At 44.2% G+C, this 22925-nt stretch overlaps 1 protein-coding gene and 1 long non-coding RNA gene across 3 annotated transcripts in view; one reads left to right on the top strand and one right to left on the bottom strand.

The window, feature by feature from the left end:
* Positions 1-17614, bottom strand: part of LOC139059095 (uncharacterized) — a 36387-nt gene extending 18773 nt beyond the window's left edge. Inside the window, exons 1-2 of the long non-coding RNA XR_011513900.1 lie at positions 17478-17614; positions 1596-1694 (exon numbers count right to left, since the gene is read on the bottom strand). This is a non-coding gene — a long non-coding RNA (uncharacterized lncRNA). The remainder of the gene's footprint in view (positions 1-1595; positions 1695-17477) is intronic.
* Positions 1-21294, top strand: part of LOC139059093 (uncharacterized) — a 163806-nt gene extending 142512 nt beyond the window's left edge. The window contains exons 2-5 of one of the 2 annotated variants that reach the window (XM_070536996.1): positions 1616-1737; positions 17366-17743; positions 19446-19701; positions 21078-21294. In XM_070536996.1, the coding sequence (XP_070393097.1) occupies positions 1616-1737; positions 17366-17743; positions 19446-19466 (521 nt within the window). In that variant the 3' untranslated portion in view covers positions 19467-19701; positions 21078-21294. The remainder of the gene's footprint in view (positions 1-1615; positions 1738-17365; positions 17744-19445; positions 19702-21077) is intronic. The other variant, XR_011513895.1, reaches the window with a different exon arrangement.
* Positions 21295-22925: the final 1631 nt, after the last annotated feature.

The raw sequence follows: 22925 nt of genomic DNA on the forward strand, positions 1-22925 counted from the left end.
GTAGCTATCTAACGATCGCTCTGATGCAGCGTTTCATGAATATGTCCTATTGATAGACATTTTGTTTGAGCTTTTTTGGCCTGTTTGATTTTGCAAAGCGTACTGTACGGCTGACTTTGTGCCGCCATTTTCGTACTTGCTACGTTTAGTTAGAACTCAGGATTCAGATTCATATTGATACTGTAGTGCTGAATCACACTTTCAAGCGCACAACCATTTGATACAACACTTTTATCAGCGTAGCAAGCGACTCTTGAACTGCACCACTGTTTTCATAAAAAAAGTTATGGGCGAGCACGAGCTTCCGTCATAATAAAAAGCAAGTTATTATATGTGTTTGCTGTTATGTACTTTTAGTGCCAACACTATGCAGTAGGCATGCGGGAATACACGAACTGGCAATTCGTATGATCTCTTATTTTTATTTTTTCTTATTATTTTCTTCTTTTTTGCCGTCCACAGTAACTCGCCACGCTCTTGCGGGTAGCTCAGCATGGCTGTGCAACGTAAAGGTCCTACAGCGTAATGCCAAACGACCATCAGTAAATACTATTTTGCTACAAATAAAGAGAAAATGATTGATTTCCAATTACAGATCGGTGCATTTACCGTAACCTTAACTACACGCCTTCGAGAGCTGGTATTCCAGACAAAGGAAAGCATCGGTAGTAAGTGGAGACGCTTCTCGTTCGTGATCGCTAGCAGTTATCACCATTATCGTATATCGAGAGTGAGTTAGAAATGATGTACAAAATAAAAAGGCTGATTATGTAAACGAGATAGCGATGAAGAAATATTCGTCAAGCGTGCATCCTCCGCAGCAAAAACGCACATTGACATTTGTAAAAAAAAAATTCCAGCGACATCGTTTCGCTGAATAGATTCCTGCTTTTTTCATTCAACGTCTCGTTTGGGAGAAGCTGCCTTTCTTTCCCGAAAGTAACGAGGAAAGGGACGTGATAGAAACCAGGCACAGCAATCAGCCACTGCAGATGCTTGACCGTCCGTCTTCAGGAGCCCTAATTGAAAGCGGCTTCTTACTACAGTGCACGAAGACAGTTTCGGGTAGCCTGGGGTAAAGTGCACACAGAAGTAGAGTCTAATTTTCGACCCGCAAAATAATAAAAGAAGAAAGGAAGAAAAGGGAATGGGCATCCCGAGAACGGCTGCGTGCTGTCGGCTCCGTTCGCGCGTCAACCCAAGTTTTGCGAGTTCTACAGGAACCGTAAACGCGAAGCTCGATGGCGTCGCGCCGCTAAAAGCACCGTCGCGTCGTCGTCGCGTGAGTGCCGTTTCCCGATGAAGATAGGGAGGAGGAGGAAAAGGAGGAGGGGGAGGAGGTGGGCCGCACCACTAAACGCGACACGCCGGCTATGCGAATGCGTGCGTGTATAGGAAGTCCCGCGCGCATTGACTGGTGGCGTGGAACCAGTGGAAACAAAAAGTGGGAAAACTTCAGCGTTGGAGGGATAGTCTTTTTTAGTTTTCCCACCTCCTCGTTCTCGTCCAACGTCGTGACGCATGCAGCTGTTAAAAAAAAACAAGAACATGTCCCGCTGTGGAAAGAAGAGAAAAAAAGTGATTTGGTGCCTCACTTTTCTTTCGTGTGTTTCAGAGCCGCTGGAGACCGGTACCCAAGTGCCAGACAGGGGACGTTGCCGGCTGCGGAGATGCCCGCTACAGCACCGGCGTTCCTGCGAGAGAAGCGACGCTGACGGCAGGCACCACGATCTGCAGGTAAGGTTTTACCGAGACTACTGTCGAAGTAGTGTTCGTCGCTTCTAAACGTCATTTGTAAGCGTTCCACCGCGAACTTTGAGGTGAAATCTTTGGTATTTCATTATAACGGGTAGCCGTACAGCCTAACAAATGGGAAAGGGATGTAACTAAAGCTTGTATAACTGTAATCCTAAATGTACAGTATGAAGACCTCGTTTTGCAATGCCGACCAGAGATTTTTCTGTGGGGAGTTGCGAAATATGACATTCGCGTGGTCTGGATAAGACCTTTGATTTCCCTATATCGTAAGGGAGCAACATGGTTGACGTCTGGTGTTTCCAGCTCATGAAAGCGCAACTGTTTCCTCTGTAGTGTTTTGGCGGGCCACTAACATTTGATCACTTCACTGCGACGACGCAACAGGACGAAAACGGCACACATATTAAGGCGGCAGGACCCAGGGCTGACAACCAAGTGACGCTGAATACTAAGTGACGCCAGATTCCTTTAACGGCTCTGAATACACCGTCAAAACAAAGTTAAGCAAGCAAGAAAAACAAACAAGAAAATTAGCGAAGTTAGAGGACTCTGAAGTTACTTAATTGCAGTATCCGTAATGAAATCGTCAAATCGCAGTCAGCCCTTTGTTGTGTTTCCGCAAACTGTGCCTATTTCTCGTGCTGTTGCTTTACCATGACCAAGTCAGTCACATTGTGCGTGAAGCTTGGGTGATGCCTGGCATGCTATAGCGCAAGACTGCCAGACTAAGTTCGGCCAACTAACGCGAAGAGTTGAATTCAGCCATTTTTATTCCGTATACTGCGTGGAGCACTTTTGCAGCAGTGAATCATTTCCTAGGAAGCACAAATGTTAACTGGGAAGTCCCTCGTGTCTGACGAAGAGCGCATGCATGGTGCAGCCGCTTTATCGGCATTTTACGCGCCAATTACTCGAGAACGCTGTAATTGCGCCATTTCTGAACAAGATTCAGGCAGTCGCGGTCCACAAGTTACACTTGATTTTCTTCTGAAGTTGGGGAGCGCACCGACGAAAACCTAATTTTATCACTAAATTGAATGTTGTGACTAAGTTGGACTAAGCTGAAGAATAGGCCGAATCGTGCTCTCATCGACTTTGCAGGCACAGTAAGCATTCGTTAAACTGGCGCAAACCATCAGGGGAGGACTACATTTCCTTCTATATGTATGCACACGGCGCAGTGCTAGCCGCGACCAGTTGGCGCAAGCGGTTGTTGGAGCATTGAAGGTTTCGAAACGCTGGTCAAGTGTATCGGCGAAAGTCCAGAAACTATATGTGACACGTCCGGTAACGAGCGTTTCAACCCACCATCGGTTCGATACTGTTGTCCCTAATGCCTCAGCAAATGGGACAGCTGTGCGTATGCTTCCCAATACGATACAACAAGTGTTATAGCCCGCATTTGCTGTCCGTGCAAGGCAGTTGCAACTGTTGTGTTTTAAATAAAACAGATTGTAAGGTCTCACCACCGAAAGCAACTTATGGGCCATGACAAACGCAGCAGTGTGAAGCTCCGGATCAGTTCTGTCCACATCGAGTTTTGTTAACGTGAAACCAAAGCACAGTATGCGACTCCTGTCGGAATGTATGTTTCTGCGGTTGGGATTCGAACCTACGAACTCATTGTCAGCAGCGAAATGTCATAGCCACAGGGCCATGGCAGCGGGCTGTGGTGGTTTACAGTGTTAACGGTAAGGTAGAGGGTCTTGTTCTCGTGAGCCCTTTATTCAGCTTTAAAATTTCTGAAGATTCAGTTTTTTTTATTTTAATAACAACATGATTTTCAATTCGCTTATTGAACTCCGCTGTGACACCTTTTAGTGTTAACACTACAATAATGAACTGCAAGGCACCTTCGTTATGTTTACGGCTATTCGCTGCGAGCTGTACTCCAACCTTTTGTAAATACAATGAACAGAAAAGGAAAAGAATCCGTTGACCGAGCAGAGTTTATATCATACTTGCGCAGAGTATGGCACAGTATACTGCCTCACATTTGCTGAGCGTCGTCAACTACACAGGAATAGCAATTATTATGTTTGTTTTTCTACTATTATCTAAATATTCAGACCATTGTTGTAGTGTGCTAAATGTTTGTTAAGAAAGGAATGGATGTCTAACAACATAATGCCACCTTTAGAGATATATGCAAGTGCGTTCTTTTCTAGTTGCTTAGAACACTTGAATAAGCGACATCGTATGGCTTTAACGTGTTCTGAAGTCGTTCCATTGATGTGTGTTCACAGGTAGAGTTTTCACATAGGTGGCGCTCTGGAGAACGCTGCACTTATGGCAAATCCTCGAATTTAGAGTAGGAGCCCACGAAAAATGAACACGATTTCTGTTGCAATATGGACGACTCATGTCGGCGTCACTATGATAAATTTTCATAGTGTGTGCTTTCTTTTATAAGATAAGCTTTAATGCATCTTAAGCGATAAACCTTAGTTGGTATTATAGGCTACTTAGAGGAAGAGGAAGACCCTTTCGTGCGTTTTCTTTTAATTAAAAAACTGCACAAAGAAAAAAAGCGTATTTTCGACGTCGAGAACGCGTTTAAGCATGTGTTAAATTCTTTGCGCCTTCTTGTTCCTTTCAAGGGATGGAAATGGCATGCACTATACGACTTAACACAAGTCGGCGAGCCCTACGCGCTCGCTTAATGAAAAACTAATACAATTATTACAATGGCTTTTATAGAATTTCTCCTACACATGCAACATTCGCAACCTATTCTTTGCTTACTGGTGTGTTATGTATGATTGATAAGAACGTAAACTGAATTAGCAGGGGTATAAGGCTGTGATATTCGCCATTCTATGCGCAGACACATAGAAAATTTGAACGTTTCCCTGAGAAGTTCAAATTAATCTGATTGTAACACTATTACAAGCCATAGCTATTCCAAACAACAAATGCCCAGTTTACAACAATAACGGAATAGATCAATAAACAAATAAACACAACAGTGCATGCACACACACACACACACGCACACACACACACACACACACACACACATATATATATATATATATATATATATATATATATATATGTATATATATATATATATATATATATATATATATAAAAATCCGAGGAGCGCACGTTACGGACCACCTTTATTTTTGCGTAGCTCTTGAGGGAACCGAACGTCATGCTTGGTTGTAAATCCATGGTTTGCAATCCAGCCAAGGCAACCGGAGATTGGAATTGTTTCAATGAAGGCTTTGACTTCCTTATGCAAATACCTCATCGCCATGACTGGCGAAGCTTCGCCTACCTATTAAATTAATGAGGCACTGTATAATGCTGCCCTTGGGAAGAAGATGACCAAATACGGCGTAGAATTCCAAATAATTGTATTTGTAGCAACAGTAACTTACTTAGCAGCTCGCTATTTTGTGACTTATAACTTATCGGGCGTTCAGTCAAACCGAGCGCACGTCTCTTAAAAGCATAACGTTGTGTTGTATGCGAGTAAGTTATGATGCACAAATATCTTGCTGTAAATAGAGTATCGTTGTTGACTTAAGATGTATAACGAAATTTACGTTTCATCCATAGTGTCGTTGCCACTTTCTTATGGACTCACACATGCTTGGTAACAACTTATTTTATGCGTTGCATATTGCAATCACTCAGTTCAGCCCTTGGTCGCGGCCGGGCAGCCACCATTGAGGGTATGAGCCATTGTTCATTGCTGCGCGTCTCATATGTGGGTCTATTCTCTTTTAAATTTGCTATGTTTGTCATTAAGTTGCTTCTATTTCTATGCGTTGCATATTGCAATCACTCAGTTCAGCCCTTGGGCGCGGCCGGGCAGCCACCATTGACCTTTAGCGCAACCACGTGACGTGACGTCACGACAGCCGGAGGAAAAGCTGGGTCCCAACTCGCGCAATATGCAACGCATTCTTGGCTTAACCAAGCTAAGCCTGGCCATTTTTTTCAAGCTACTGAATACACACGAGGTTATCGCGAGGAAATTTCGGGCATGTATAAAAGGTTCATTCACACCCTAGAGAAATATGTGGTCCTTATGTGCTCCTAGAGAGACATGTGGCCCTTATTGGCATCTATAACGTGTGAACATAAGTACGAACACGTTGTCTTCTATCCAACCGGAAAATTGACTTGGTATGTTTTTTCTTTAATCTTACTTTAGGTATTTTTTTAATATTAAGCACAAGTTTGTTGCGACTGTTAAGCCGAAATTTTTTAAAAAGTGGATCGTCCCGCTGCGATGGAACAATTCTAAAAAAATATTGTACTAGCGCCAGTAAGACACTATTTAATGCGTATGCCTTGTATCAGTCATGAATTTCGTTCACTTGTAGATAAATGAATTTGCTTTTTCGGTCGGATCTCAAGTTTTCACGATTGTCACCACCAGGCGACATAGAATCGGTCTGGTGTAAGCTTTATCTAGACAAAGCACATGTCATGATGGACGTTGTTTAGCGTCCACCAAGTTCCTCTGTAGACCACGTTTTAACTTTTAGTCGCTATATTAACGACCAGCAGCTAAATGCGGGTAACCTAATTTGCATGGGTGATTTTAATGCCCCCGGCATTCATTTGCCTACTTTAACACTTGTGAAAGAGACTTTCATAAATAGAGAACTAATTTCCTTTTCTCTTTTATTCGAGCTTGTCCAGATTACCAATAAACCTACACGATTTGGTGCTCTGCTCGATTTGGTTTTCGTTAGTTCTAACATTGTTGCAAAAGGTTAAAGAAGTAATGTCATTGAGGGAATTTCTCATCACCAGGCCGTTCTTGTCTCCTTAAATTTCTCGGTCACTAAGCAGAATTTAGTTTTCTCTACATTTCCTGATTTTAATCGCGCTGATGATGTTTCAATAATAGACACTATGTCTGATGGTTTTGAAGAATGTGCTGCACTAAGTCCTACTTGTGATGTTAACACATCGGTAACTTATTTCGAATGCTTGGTTAAAAAAGTGTTCAGTGTTTTATTCCTTTCAAAACAAAGAAGGAAAATTTGAAAATTCCCTGGATGACGCAAGATATATTTATTACATTTGACACGTCGTGTAAATAGACTAAGGTGCAAGAGGCGCTCAAACAATCAGGCAGCCAAGGTGAGTTTCATTAAAGCAAAAGACGAGCTTAAACTGAAAATTAACTGCGCTAAGAATTTCTTCTTCCATGTGAAGCTGCAGGACCTACTGAAAACCAACCCGCGTAAATTTGGTCGTCTGTTTTGGTACGTGATACGACGGCTACTTCTATGGTGACTAACAATGATTCTACCAATTATCCATTTTATATATCAAACGCATTTAATGAGTATTTCCAGTCCATTTCACTCGTGACAACAATGTCATCCAACCAGACACCATTGCTCGTAGCGACGTATCCATCAATGACATTAACATTACCGAAGAAGGTGTGTTGAACTTAATATTGAAACTCGATATTAAGAAGTCTGCCGGGCCAGATGCAATTCTGAACTTGTTTTTGGTACGGTACTCATTATGGATCTGTCGTTACCTCACTGTCATATTTCGCAAGTCCCTGACATCCTCTACAGCACCCTCATCCTGGAAAATGACTGAAGTTTTTCCTTTATTCAAGACCGGTGACAAACACGTTTTATCTAATTATAGACGAATTTCTATAACCTCTCATTTGTGTAAAATGTTAGAGCACGTTATTTACAAACACATTATGGAATACCTTGAGTCGTATAAATTACTAACTAATGTCCAGCACGGCTTCAGACGCGGGTTCAGCATATTAACACAGCTAAGTGAATTTACACATGACATTTGTATTAACTTCGACACGGGCAACCAAATTGACGCAATCTTCATTGACTTTTCAAAGGCATTTGATACGGTGCTTCACTCGAAACTGATGTATAAACTTGACGCCATCCTTAATAATCCCCGCCTTCTCAGCTGGATTTCTAGTTTTCTTTCCGATCGATCTCAATTTGTGTCCTTTAACAGAGGTAATTCCAGGGTGGCAGAGGTGCCCTCAGAAGGGCCACAAGGTTCCGTGCTGGGTCAGTTGCTTTTCTTAATCTTTAAAAATGATTTGCCTCGTCACATAACCTCAAATATACGTTTGTATGCTGATGTCTGTGTATTATATCATAAGATTTCCTGCTTTCATGACCATTTACACCTTCAAAAACCATTTTCTAATGTTAGCTCTTGGTGCGCTACCTGGCAAATGACAATTAACATCCGTAAAACCATTGTTATGACTTTCACTAATAAAACGACGCCTTCCGTTTTTACTTTTAAATTTAGTAATACTCCTATTCAGAGCGCTAGTGAATATAAATACCTTGCTTTTGTTTGCACACGCAGTATGTCTTGGTCGAAGCACATATATTTATAAACCTCAAATGCATTGAAAAAGTTAGGCTATCTGCGCCGCACATTGACCACAGCCCCAAGGGATACTAAACTACTGACGTATAAATCGCTAATCCCGCCTATACAAGAATATGCTTCACCTGTCTGGAATCCGCACAAACAGTGCGACATTGATCAGATTGAGGTCATCCAAAAGAAAGCGATCCGCTTCATGTCATATTTACGATAGGGTTTTTTCACCTTATACAGAGCTTTCATCCCTAGGCTTACAACCGCTCTCAGATCGCCGACGCACGGAATCACTGAAGTTTTTGTATTGCATTATTAACTCCTCTTGCCGTATATCTTCATATAACTACCTAACTCCTGCAAAACCATCTAATACAAGAAGTCATCATCACCTAAATATTGCGACTTATTTTGCCCGCACGGACACCTTTAAATACAGTTTATTTACCTGTGTAATCGAATGCGGGGATTCTTTCCCTGGGCCTACTCGTTCTCTTCTTTTAAACTTATTCTTGGCGGCCCTTCAATAGTTTTGGTTTGTATTGGTTGGTATTGTTCGTATTGCCTGTATTATATATTATTTATCCTTGCTCTGCCTTTCACGCCCACTCCTGCAATAGCCCAATCGGGCTGCATGCAGTATGTACAAATAAAATAAAATAAAGAAGTGGTCCGATAAGGCTGAAGTTGTGACGCTCTCTGGATCATCATCATCAGCAGCAGCAGCAGCAGCCTATTTTTGTCCACTGCAGGACGAAGGCCTCTCCCTGCGATCTCCAGTTAACCCTGTCCTGCGCCAACCGATTCCAACTAGCACCCGCGAATTTCCTAATTTCATCGCACCACATAGCCTTCTGCGATCTTCTACTGCGCTTCCCTTCTCTTAGTATCCTTTCTGTAACCTTAATCGTCCGACGGTTATCTAACCTGCGCAATACATGACCTGCCCAACGGCATTTTCTTCTCTTAATGTCAATTAGAATATCGGCTATACCCGTTTGCTCTCTGATCCAAACCGCCCTCTTTCTCTCTCTCAACGTTATGCCTAGCATTCTTCGTTCCATCGCTCTTTGTGCGGTCCTTAACTTCTTCTCAAGCTCCTTTGTCAGTCTCCAAGTCTCTGCCAACCTTCGGTTTGCCGATGACATTGTTCTATTCAGCAACACTGCAGACGAGTTACAACAAATGATTGAGGACCTTAACAAAGAGACTGTAAGAGTGTGGTTGAAGGTAAATATGCAGAAGATAAAGATAATGATGAATAACCGGGCAAGGGGAACAAGAGTTCAGGACTGCCAGTCAGCCACTAGAGTCTGTGGAGGAGTACGTTTACCTAGGACAATTAATCACAGGGAACCCTGATCGCGAGAAGGAAATTCATAGAAGAATAAAAATGGGTTGGATCGCACACGGCAGACATTGTCAGCTTCTAATTGGAAGCTCACAATTATCATTGAAAAGGAAGGTGTACAATAAGTGAATTTTACCGGTGCTAACATATGGGGCTCTCTGGATAGCGGATGGTGTCTGCCATGACAGACACTGCTAATTGTGGAAAACCTGCGGTGGCGTTATCAGCTCATTATTGTGATACTAAACAAACGTTTGTACTTTGAAAAGATTGAGAGTAAACCACGCTCAATGTACCACATAAAAATATAGAACGTGAAGTGCTATATTTGTGCAGAGCGTGCCGCCATTTTCGGCAGCTCCTTGACTAAGACTGCCAATGAAATAAAACTTCAATGACGTATTTGCCAATATTTAACCGGAATCCACCTATCTGAATGTGTCTAGTCGTGAAACAAGATTTACACCTTATAAAACGCAACGGAATCCCAACAGTAAGTAGTTGGTGCCGTCAACAACTTCTAAGTGAAAGCAATGTCGATGTATTTTGACAATATTTACAATATATTATCAATGACTAAACATGCACTGCACGCAACATGCATAAAATGATTAGAAGATGATGATGTATTGCATATTTGTGAGGCCGCTTGAAAGAATAGCCAAATGTAAAAAATAGATAACCTGAATGGATGACGAGAGAAGCCACTTTTCCTGGGAAATTAACAGCGTTGAATGACACTTCACCAGCCAAGCCGCCACGTTACTCCTCAGCTATTCTTTTGACTTTGGTTTCTCTCGCAAATATTACTTCAACCCAGCCCAGAAAATACGTGCTCGAAAGATTCTTGCCCTAGCATTGTCCCTAAGGAATGATTTCCGCCAATCCTACTGCTGAACAAATCATCAGTGAAGGTATTCCTGCCAGTGTCAAAGATCCCTCCCAATTTACGAGCGAAAAGTTTTCTGTCGCTCCCTGGTTTCGGTGCCCTTATATCCGTGCCGAATAATGACGCCCATGGCAATCTTAAGTTTCTTTCAAGCGCCTTGACAAGAAAAACGTTTAATTATGATGATAAAAATTAAGCACACTGACCATTGCATGTGAATGGCAAGTACATTGCGAAACATTATCACTTGCTTAAAAGCTATCTGCTACCCTATACAGTTTTCGCTGTAATTCGCATCCGACCTGATTAAAGGGGGCATGTTAACATTTCGTGTGATAGCATCCTGTTTAGTGTGTGTGAAAGAGAGAGAGGAATATAAGGAAAGCAGGGGTGTTAACCACTCAGGAGTCTGGTTGGCTATCCTACGCTGTACTAGGACGTACTAGAGACGTGCATGGACAGCACTGGAGTCAAAGCCGCTCGTGCAAACCAGACGTTCTGAGAAGGCACAAAAGTGCCTTCACTTCCTTCTGAGCCGATGATCAGTGGGGACGCTGGTATAGTACTGTCTGTTCACTCAAAGGAGCGCCATCTAGTTTCCTCAATGTGCCGGACAAAAAAATGCCTTTGTGCTTGAAATTGAAGACAGTGGCACAATAAGTGCTCAATCTTCTTCTCGCATTCGCTAACATTAGTGAGAGATCTATGTAGTTAGCTACTAAGTGTTTTATTCCACACTTTTTTCATAAACAGCACGAATATCTCAAGTATTTTGCAGCATAATACGTGTACTAAGTCGTCAATTAGTGTAGCTTTATAGCGTTGCTGAGGAATTACATATCTCGTCCTAAGAATAACACTAGATGTTCTCTTTTCTCATAACTTAATAATATAACAACAGATAAAAAGAACTCAAGGTAATTTTCTATGGTTGAGTGCACCCATGTTTATTAATTATTCGTCAGAACACAAGACATTTTACCTCCTTCCAAATACCAACAGGTGCGGAGTCTTGCAACTGGTAACGCTGTATCTTTATGTTCTTTAAGTACTGAGAAAATAGTCTCGCCGATTTGACAGTCACTCTAACTGATAGATCAACTAGGCCTTGAGGTAGTCACAAAATAAGATATGTTAAGGAAACGCTACTGAAAATATTTTTGACTCAAAACGAGTTAGAGTAAGCAATGCTGCGTTTCTGTCAAGAGAGGCATGGAAAATGAGGGTAGCCGAATAAAAAATAATTCAAGTTATGTAATTAAAGACAGGTACCGTAAATAACGCCAGGATGTTTTATCCCTTAGACTTGTTACTGCTGTAAATAACATTTCGCAAGAGCATATAGCATTGCGAGCTAATTGGAGAGACTTCTGCGTGCATCAAAGCTGCTTTTGTAAACAGTGCACAATACTGAGGTCTCTTTACCGTTATAAAAAAAGGGGGTTACTTTCTCTTTTCACATTCTGACCGCCGATCGCCATCGTAGGGAAGTAATTAAAGATATAGTCAAGAATATCTTTCAAATGAGAGCGCCGAAGTGGTTCGGAAAAAGGAGACAAGACAGGAAAGAGCGTCCTTCCTATCTTGTCTCCTTTTTCGGAACCACTTCTGCACTCCCCTCGGCAAGATATGCCGACCCAATTAGCCAAACAGTTTACCATTCTATTTAAAAACAATAAGGAAAACACGCAGGAACAAATTCAATATTTCGAGAAAGTGATCGTCGTCATTGCAATCATCATTACTTCGCCCCTTTCACTAAGAATTGATTGTTTTGGGCAGCGACGTGGCGACGATGCCGAAAGAAAAAAAAGAAAGGTTACCAACCGTGCCATATAATTAGTCTTGCATTCGGTAACCATGTGTATAGGCTTCTCTCTATAGGTTGCAAAATTGTGCATTCTTTCATCCCATCAAGCGGGTTTATTAGATAATTCATCTCCTTCTCGGACTTTGAACATATGAGCTGAGGGCACATTCTGGGCACAAAGTACCGATGCGCTCAATGTTGATTTTCTTTTTAAGTATTAGTTGTTGATTTTTGTGGTGTGTCGTATATCAGGCGGGACTCGGTGGCTATCTGCATAACAGGCCTGATCGACGCTATACTAATTCTGGTATTAAGTTTACCCTTACTACTCGAAAGCAATATATGAATGTTCGAATAGAAGATAAATGCTCGAACAACCACCCCTCTGCTTGTTGTCTAGAACGATTGACTTCTGACGTTGCGGCGATCCTAGCTATCGCATTCGTTTCAGTGTGAGCGTATATACCCATCTCCGCATATCTCCTGGCACGATATAAGTCCCGAAAAGAGAGCTAATGAGAAAGGACCCCGTGCCCCTTCATAGCTTGGCCTTCCAGCTCAGCGTCGCTGGCATACGCCGCTGCCTGGTTTACGAAAGAGAGCCCGGTTTTTCCTGTCTATGCTTCCCTCGATTGCCGCGTGGCTGCATATCTACTTGTCTTTTGTTGTGTTTTGTTTTCTCTCTCTCTCTCTTTCTTTCTTTAGTTCTATGTTTCTGCTCAGGCTGCAGGACTTCCGACGGATAAAACAGGTTTCATTCGGCTGCAGAACACGTTCTACCATTCAAGCAATGAGATAGCGCACTCGCTTGAAGAGAATGAAAACAAAGAAAAAATACAGCGCTCAAGGAACCGAATTACTGGTATAACATGTGGGGTGAAAATATTGGCGGTAAGGCGAGAATGTGGTGACAACTGCCTCTCCGTTCTTCAGGTGCATTACCCGATCGCTGGCAGCCGACAATGGCTGTGGAAATGTAGCTGTGCATTATTCACTAGCGCACCAAGCGGGGAGGCTTAATCTTGCGGCAGAGATAAGGTATGCGCTTGAAAACGGTTATGTATGCTGTACAGCACAAGTTCACAATAAATTTCAGGCAGCGTAATATGTTATGTGTTTTATCTCGTGGTGTCTACTTATCGCAAGACGGGTAATTGAAATTGTGAATATTTTCTCTAAATTTCTTAATAACTCGCACTGATATATTTACGGGGGAGAGGGGGGGGGGGGTGTTAACCATCATCTCTTCCATCTTACTTACTAGGGAAGCCTCCTCAGTAATACTCGGTATACCTTTCCTTCATAACCAATTTCACATTAATGTGTGTTCACAATTCCTATACACCGTCCCAAAAGCAAAATGACATAATGGCGCTTTCGCTCCTTCAGGTCTTAGAGATAATCTGCTTTGCTGTTTTCACGCCTGACAGACCTCTGTTAATGAGTTCTCGTTCAGTACTAGATTCTGTTTGTCGAGTATCCGTTTGGTTCCTTGGCACAACCTGTCTAATGCTGTTGCTATTGACGATGTGCTACCATGCGCGGTTAGACGTTAAAGAGCATACGCAGTGTTCGATGCAATTAAGAGAATTCCTGAGCTGCGCGGATCTCGGTTTACTTGGTGTATGCGATTGGCTTACCTGTCAGGCACTTGTTTCTGTTCACGCCGTACTTCGCGTACTCATCTACATCTCTCATAGTTCTCGTTAACTCTTTTACCCGCTGCTCTGTGTGGTATTTTCTCGGTGCGGCGGCTTGTGTTCTACATTTCTCATTTTTTTCGGGCTGAGCATAAAGGAGCATTTAGCAACTTGCCTCTCTTCTCATCTTTACTTGCTGGCCAACATACAGAAGCACCTTAATCGATAGAGACACTTTAGGTAGAATAGATTCCTTCTTTCCATATCTCGATAAATGTAATTGCTAACCAAGTAACTATAAGGAATTTGGAATGTGCATGGATGTCTGGATGTAACCAAGGATGTCTCATGGAAACTTCAGCTGGTAGAATTACAGTATATATGGCATAACCGTCGGTCACCAGCTATTGACAATTCGGCTGTCGCTGTCGAAATGTATCGTTTGTGCTTGTAATGTAATTAGCCAATGATCTGATGTTCTGCTGCATTCCCAAATTCTTAAGCCTAAGGAACATGGCAGATGATTTCTCCCAGCATTCCCTTTGTGGAAGTGTTCCACAATTCTGAAGTTTCTGCAATGGCTAGTGCATATATTATTTGTAGCAGTTTAAAAGTGGTTGCCGAAACGAAGTTCTCCTTTCTTTCTTTTCTTTCTTACTGAGCGCATGGCTTCTATGGCATTCTACATGTATCCGAATTCAGGGCTCCCTAGCCATCTCATCTAGCTTCGCGGGGAAACTCAACAGCGCGGAACTGCGACTCAGCAAAATTTCGACGAAGCGTAACAATCGCTTGAAAGCCTACGCCGGGATTGGCGAAATGTACACGGTAGAACAGCTTCCACTGCGTCAGCGCTTTTTCTTACATCTTGAAAGTGCAGCTTCTAAACGCGCTGTATGATTCAATAAAGAAGACTGCTCATCCACTCAAATTCCTTATGCTTCAGCGTTTTACGTGTTACAGTTTTTTTTTTTTTATTCTCATCGGACATAAACGAATTTCTACATCTTAGGGGGGAAAGAAGCAATAGGTGAAAGTGAACGTCTGCAATTTCAGTGGCTGCTTGCAATTAGTGCAATGACAGATAAGTCAGGATTTAATTTTTATGGTCCCAGGCCGTTTGAAGGCAGTGCGAGGTATGAGGCGAAGAAGGCGGTGGACAGCGGCAGCAAACTCGATCCTTGGAACACGACTGAAGAAAAAAATAGTAAGAAGACAAGAAGGGGACAAAGAGTAATTCTTTTCGTGTGAGTATGGCGGTTGGAGACCGCAACGGTGGCATACCAGCACCGGAGGCCGCTCTCAAAAAAAGCGCCGACATGCACCGCCCTCTCCTAACGAAGCGAGTAACCTAGGCAAGCTAGCAGCTGGCGGGCATTCAGCTGCCTCGCCTGCTGCGCGGGTTCGTCCCACTATGCGCGCCTCGCCGGAACCTTCTCTCTACTCATGCAAAAATGGAGTCACAGAAACGGCGCCATTGGCCGCTGTCGGCGGGGAGGGGCGATGGGAAGGGTCCGCGGTGAGCCGCTCATAGGCCATCGCTTGGCAACTGAGCCGTTGCCCCCGGCAACCTAAGCGCGCGCCTGACTAGAAAGCAAAGAAACAGAAAAGAGGCAAAACTGCCCCTGCCCACCGACCACGCCGTCTAGGGGCGCCGGAGGAATCGATTGCTGGAGATAACACAAAGTGAAAAGATCAGAGCACTCTCGAAAGATCGATGAAGAAAGAAAACAAAAGCTATGCTGTTATTTTTCTTGCGTTGCGCGTGGCGCTACTAACCGGATTGTGCACCGCGCAGCGTAACATGTGCGCCCTTAATTTCTCAGTTCTCATTCTAGTTCTTTCTTTTTTTTTCTGTTGTTTCTATCATCACCTCGCTTAGTTATGCGGTCTAACTTCTCGAGCATCGCGGTCGATCCGCGATCACGCCTGCGAGAACAATGGCCCGACAGGGACGAGAAAGAACAACGCGTGTACGTCACGACCTTCTTCCCGGAGGTTCGAGCGCTCTCGATGCCTCGTTCGTTGGATCCTATCAATAGCCGGTGCCATCTTTACGAGCCGCAATTACATCGATGATCGAATAGCAAAAACAATGGAGGGGCGGTCCGCGCACACCTGCGGTGTTCGCTTCGTGATCGCCGAGCGAAGACAAAAGCGATCGCCTGCTCCGCCGAGATGCGTCTGTGCGTGCGAGGCCCATGCTTTTGTTCCTCGGGGCACCTTTCAACGTTGTTTCCTGGCCCGCACGGCGCACACATACACAGTGCGCCTGACGTCACCGCTAGTGCAGACAAAAGCGGTAGCGTCGGCCGGTGGGTGAGGAGGGTGCCGAGGAGGTGGCGGAGAGGGCGCAGGCAGAGAGGCTGGCTCCTCACTGCGCCGATGCCGCGAGGAGGCGCAGCCAGCCACGCGCCCGGCGGGGGGAAAGAGGCAGGGCGCCCTTTTATGAGCCAGGGGGATAAGAAAGGAGATTAAAGCCCGCGTAGAGGCGAGCATTTGTTGCGAGCCTTCGTCCAGCCCAGGGGGGTAACCGCCCGCGCGGAGAAGTCGGCTGCCCTGCACGACCCTCGCCTGCGCGTTCGCGTGGCCGTTCGCCTGCAGCAGCAGTGTTTTTCCGCCCGGACTTCGTAGGCCGGGCCGGCAAGCTCGTAGTCGAGCCAGAAAACGCGCGCGCTGCCGGCCACGGGGGCGCTGTTTGCCTACTCCGGCAACCGTCGACGCAGCCACCGACTCCCAATGTGGCCAGCAGAACGCTGCGCGGTCAGCGAGAGCTGTCTCGTTTTTCTTCCGCGCCGAGAGGGTGGAGGGGAGGCACGCCGCCCTGCCTGTTTCGTAACGGCTGCCCCCCCTTTGCAAGCGAGGGCGAAGATGGACAGTGGGCTGTCGCGAGCCGGGCTGACGCTGCTGCTGTTGTTGCTGCCGCTGCTGCTGCCCGCCACTTTCCAACGACGACGTACAGCAGGGGAGAGCGGCGCCCACCTTGCCCGAGGGACAGGTGAGTTACGCATTGCCGTAATTTCTGGTCGTGTGCATCCCGGACAGGCCCTTGCACGTCTCGCGTTCGCCGTGTTTGATGCGGTCGCTAGCTCTCGAGCTCGTGCACAGTGTGTACCGTAACTGCGGCCTTGCAGGAGCGCGCGAGGCCAATGGCGCCTCCGTAGCCATCACTTCGCGATGCCCTGGCCAGCGCTATCATATGTCCCCGGTGCCTTACTGGATCTGTATACGTTCGGCGTAAATCATGGCGCCGGGAGCCCTCGCCGTATCGGGTTCCGTGCCGGGCTCCGCCGCCATAGCGTGGAGCTTCGAGGAATTGCCTTCATTGTGACCCGCCGAGATGGGCCGGGAAAAGCACGAGGTATGCGGGGTGGATCGATTCTGCCGCGGTTTCGTATAATATGGGCTGCAGGATCGGTCCCTTCGCAGCTAGATATATGCGCTCTACCTCTAACCTGTCCGGTTCCCGCGTTGCTTTCGTGGCAACGAATGTTGCGTGTAACGCCTTGCTTTCGTTTGACTTTATTTATTTTGCCTTCCCTGTGTAGGAGGGACGTCGTGTTGCGAACGGGCTCGAATGTCCCGCAAGCCCGTCCCAGCTTCCAAATCTGTTCGGGTCGCCTGTTACGTATACTGAAGGTATACCGGAAGATTACTTACTCAGGATACATTCAGTATACGAACAGGAGGCGCCGTGGAGATCAGCGCTCGCATCCGTCGTCCCGGAGCCCTGGAGTCCCGCGGGATGCGGCGCAGGGATGCGGGATCAAGATGGGAGGAGGATGCGGAGGAGGAACCGAGACGGGGACGCCGTCCAACATGGCGCCGGGCCGGAGGAGGCCCCTGCAAAGAGCGGAGAGAGAAGCCAGCCGAGGGAGAAGAGCCTGGCGTCCCGAAATGTCGCCCACTGCCGGCTTCGTTCAGAGGCAAGCATTTCTGGCTGCAGGCTTTTTTTTTTCTTTTTTTTGCACGGGCCGTTTCCTTTAGAACGAGAATTTTCGGCTGTTGGCGTGAATCGCAGAACATCAAGAGTAACAACACCTGCGACATAAGCAAAATATACAGTGACAACAGGCTGGATATCAAAGCTCATAGTCACAACACTAATATATTCTTTCTTTGTTTCGCCCTACTAGAGATTCGACTTACTGGCGCCGAATGTTATTCAGATTTCAGACATCTTACAGACATAAAACTGAGAGGCCCCCAACGCTCCAATTTTAATGGCGAGTTTCTGCTCGCCTGCATTTGTTCATTCTACTCAAATGCTGTAGCCTCTATGTGTATGGAAGCGCTCGTTTAAATTGCTTTTTTTTTTCAAAGCTTCGCATATGGCCGAATAAAAGCGCTATTTTGTCCTGTTTGCTAAACGCCCATCGCTTGTTACCTGATTGCATATTAAAAAAAAAAAACAGCGCCTGTTGTTCGAGTTTTATACCGTTTCTCGTTCGCCCAAGTGAGTCAATTAAAAAGTTTTTAATCGTTACCCTTTTATACTGCGCAATAACATCGATAACAGCGCACCTAGTAAATATTTAACAGAAACAACAATGGCCGTAATTTGTCTCGTCTACAATTTAAGATCACTGAAACCTCTACAAACTTGAAGCATTCTGCAACGATGTGGCGTTAATGTCGGGGCTAGAACTTCAATGTATTTCTTGTTTGTATTAATTTTAATTCCAGTCTAAATTCGAAACGAAGAATAGCGCAGCTAATAGCTTGGAGCAAGAAATACGTTATTTTATTTGTTTTTTCGTTACAGCGTATTAATATGAAATATTTCATGTTTTTGTTAGCCACTTACCGCATTGATGTAGAACAATGAAATTGGTTTGCTTGCTATTTCTTTGTTTCGGTGTTATATCTTGTATTCACAAAGAGGACTTAACGGATGTCGCACCTTCTTTTTAATGCATTCTTACAAACGCTGCGTTCACGCAGATTGTCTTCGTCCGTTTCTAGCTGTGACAAAGCGTGCTCGCATTAGGAGGACAGCATTATTCGCGCTCTTCGATCAACTCAGCAAATTTTTTATTTTTGGACATTACCTGAAAATTCAAGTTCATATTAGTGTCGGGAAGGTGTGGTAGGAGGAGATAGGGAAACATTTCCTTACCATTATATGTTTTTTTTTAATAGCTATCTTGCTCCGAAGCATTCCTTACAGAGAACGAGGAAATTAATAGAAATAAATGAAACCGGCAACTGGGCGCTGCATCAGTGCTAATAGCCTTGTCATGGTTGTGTGACTTCTGGTAGATTATGTTAACACATAATCTGGACCGGAAGCTGGATCGGAGGCTTGTTCACTGATGCGAGCTCATAACTGCACGCTTTTCCACCTCGTTTCGATTACACTTCAGCTCTTCGGGAACCTATCGGTCGCGTTTACGGGAATGTACAGTCGCGAAAAAAGTTCGGGGACCACTGAAATCGGCAAAATTTGCTTTGACACAGTTTTCCAACGCGAAATTGTTTCACTGGTCCAACCAACACATGCACGTATAGACTGCACCACTTTATTTTAACCAGCATGCCCAGGCTGCAAACAAGCAATCTTTTTTTTTTTTTATTTCGTGGTACCTTTGGACTTCAAGCTAACATCTTGCAACTGTATGCGCACAGTTCACGCAGGACATGGCGTAAACCCGACCCAGCTCGCGTCATCGTGTCTCTGTTCATCACAAACCACCGAAGATGTCACCATCTCCGTGACCTCAGAAATACATCAGAAATACATCGCTTGCGAGATTTATGCGAAGGGAGATGACGCTGTAAATGACGGAGGATCTCTATATTTGCTCAGACAGAAGTCAACCCCAAAGGAATATGCTTTGCAGGGTGTCTGTTCCTGGCACCACGAATCTCTCTACAAATGTATGTAAGTCGTCGTCAATTCGTTCACGATCGTTAAAGCGACCAGCTAAAGCGAAGGGTGTGAAAATTAAGGTGTCTCAACAGAACGCACTGCAAAAAGGAAGTGTTTTACAGTGGAAAGTACACGTTTGTATACGCAGAGTAAGTTGCTCGAAGCCAGCGGTTTCTCGTGCTTTTTGTGCTATCGCACCTTCGGATCTCGTATTTAGTAAAATTAGCAAACTTTTCATGTGTTTGCTCGATAACATTGGCATCGAGTTTTAGTTGATGATTTTGGATATTACATCTCCCATGTTTATACCTTATCGTTGTTCATCATTAAATTAGTTTAATCGTTTCTTAATCTTCTTTACGGCGACGTTTTAGATCGAGTACACCTGAGCAGTTTTCCTTGCTAAGGCGATTGGTTGGCACCTCTATTTATGTTCTTCATAGGTGCAAAATTTGTGTGACCATAATCAATGGAAATAGGCCATGAAATATGTGGAACCACTGCCGCGCACCGAGCATGAGATCAGAACATCACCTCAAAAAAATTGCGACAGCCTTTCTCAGCTGTGGCGTAAAGTACTTAGAGTATGGAGATACTTAGCTGTTACACTAGATTCTTGTCATATTAACTCAATAAAGCGTTAACGAGCCTATTCGCATTGTTTCACGTAACCATGACTGGAAGATACTAACAGTGTTTATCGTTGTCGTGTTGCTAACGACCGACAGCTAAGTGTAGTGGGCACAAATGAATTTGTTATGTGTGAGTAATGAAATATTGCCCCTGGTATTGTTATTTTTCCTCTCGCATGCCGTGCAACACGATATTACAATACTCCCTAGTAGAATAAAGCGTACTGTTTAATTTTTTTTACTCTACAAGCGTGTCCCGAAGCCGCATTGTTTTCCTGTTAAAACAACATAGCTGAACGTAAACTTAGACATCTCTGTTTCGATCGAATCAGTTAGGCGTGATTAACATGTGTGGTGATTTTTTTAAAGCAGCACAGGCTAATGGATTTCAATAGATGAAGCGCCAAAAGAGACAGCACACTAAGAAAGAACAAAGGCAGGACAGGGCGCTTTGTCCTGTCTTTCTTCTGTCTGTCATCTTCTGAAAGCTGTGAACCAACTAGCCCCATAACGTGCTCCACTGTAAGACTAAAGAAATTATTGTGCAAATAAGTAAGCCAAACAAATTTTTCTATAGCAACCGAATTGAATCATGAATCAATGCAAAATTGTTGTAGATCTTGCTGTTTACACTTCTTTGCTGGCGACGTTAAAATTACTTGAATGTTTCTCGCGGGGCTGGATTTCCGAACATCTTAAAAATAGAGACAGAGTATTTTGTTGTGACTAACCTCTGTCCACCATTTCTTTCTCTAGGACGATCCTCCTGGACCACGGACAACTTACGTAAATGGATCACCGAAGCTTAGGCATCGCTGCAGAGGTTCATGCCGTTCGTGAGTTTTGTGGTTCTTTAGCGCGTTGTCCGGCCCATACAGTGCAATAAAGTTTCTCAGGGGAATACTTTTCACTTATTTAATCGTCTTTTGGGAATGTATACTCTCCCGATTAAAAATGTGCTGTCATCCTTGGCCTCTGTGTAAAATTTCATTTCATACGTACCCTTTGCTACACACGAGGTGCCGTGTCTGGGTTCAGCTTCGTTCTGGAAGAAAACGTGCAGTGAGTATCAGAAAAGAGTTGCGCAGGCGCGCCTCAGGTCTCGAATAAATACTTCGTCACGTGATGTACGCTGATTTCTACCTTCATTGCTATTATCGTGTTCGCTCTATGTACACTGACCGGGCGCTGTTGAACACATACATGTGTGCTCGCCAGAGGGTTGCTGCAAGAGACGACTTTTGCCAGCGCGTCCGGCATTGCGCAAGCTCAACGCCCTAACATGAATCACAATATGTGTTGCATATTAGCAAACGAGTCAAAGCTGATGCAGCTTTCCACTTTAGAGGAATCTGGAGATAACGGAACGAACCTAATTGCTCATCTTTTTGGCAGCCGTCTTCACGTCAAGTTTTATAAATAAGTTCGCCTGTGTGATGCAATAATAGCCTGCAGTGTGCTTTACGTTAATCGAGATGATTCGCAAAGATTTACATATTCTACAGATACACATACGCTTTCAAAGCGATTCCAAATAGCTGCTTCTCAAGACACTCGTAAAATAAACGACACTGAGAAATGTAAACGACAGACGGCGTATACATAGTGAACAATTTGATCCGAAAATTGATAGGAATGAAAGTGTGTATGTGTGAAGTTCCGAGCAACCACTTCATCACCGCATGATACACCTATCACAATAGCAGCGCACCTCTGTGACTACTTGCCAAAATCGTATGCCTATGAAAGTGAACAATTACACTAGTATTGAAGCAGGATGGCTGGCCAGGTGTCTGTTTCATGCGCTCACAACGTATTATGACAGATCAGTGCCCAATGAAAGTTTGAGGATTTATATTTTTATCATCTGAATTGCATCGTGAGCGCTGTGCTTTAACCATGTCATTCAGAATGCACTTAAAACGATGCGCGTCTGAGCCACGTCTTGCTTTATTATTTTCGACTTCCGTAAATAAGTTCCTGCATGTTAAGGAAGTGTATAGGCTGTTCTGCGACCACCAGATTTTCACTTTTTGCCCGAGCATTCCCGCATTGTGATGGTGCAAATAAATTTCAACTTCAACTTCAACCTATAGAGCACAGCTATCACAGACGCTTACGTCATTGCTCCACGCGGCAACTATTATTTGCCAATAGTCATGAATACTGAATGATGGTTCCATCAAGCGTTTCGAAGGGAACGTATGTTTCATGTATATAATAGTTTTATTTCACGCCAAGGCAGTGGTGCTGTTTCACTTGGTTATCTTTTGGCCACACACAAAAAGGACGACTAACACACGGTTTGGTCTTGCAACTCAATCTATACGCTGAACTGAACTAAGGGGTTTGGTGCTATTATTTAAAGAAAGCTTTACCTTTTGCTTTAGTGCCTTATACAGGTAAACAGCTCTTATGAGTCTCTGTCTACTCTCGAAGCAATTAAACACAAACGGTATGCAGGCATGTCAGACATTTGAGACTCCATTTCGAGGGGGTTAGATTATGTAAGAATATTGGTTTAGTTATTAGAGTAGCTTTACGTGGTCGCAAGAATCCTTGTGGCTGGGTGGTTATGCATTGTACATATACCTGGGATGGTCT

Source organism: Dermacentor albipictus, chromosome 4 (genome assembly GCF_038994185.2).
Source record: "Dermacentor albipictus isolate Rhodes 1998 colony chromosome 4, USDA_Dalb.pri_finalv2, whole genome shotgun sequence".
Taxonomy (NCBI): domain Eukaryota; kingdom Metazoa; phylum Arthropoda; class Arachnida; order Ixodida; family Ixodidae; genus Dermacentor; species Dermacentor albipictus.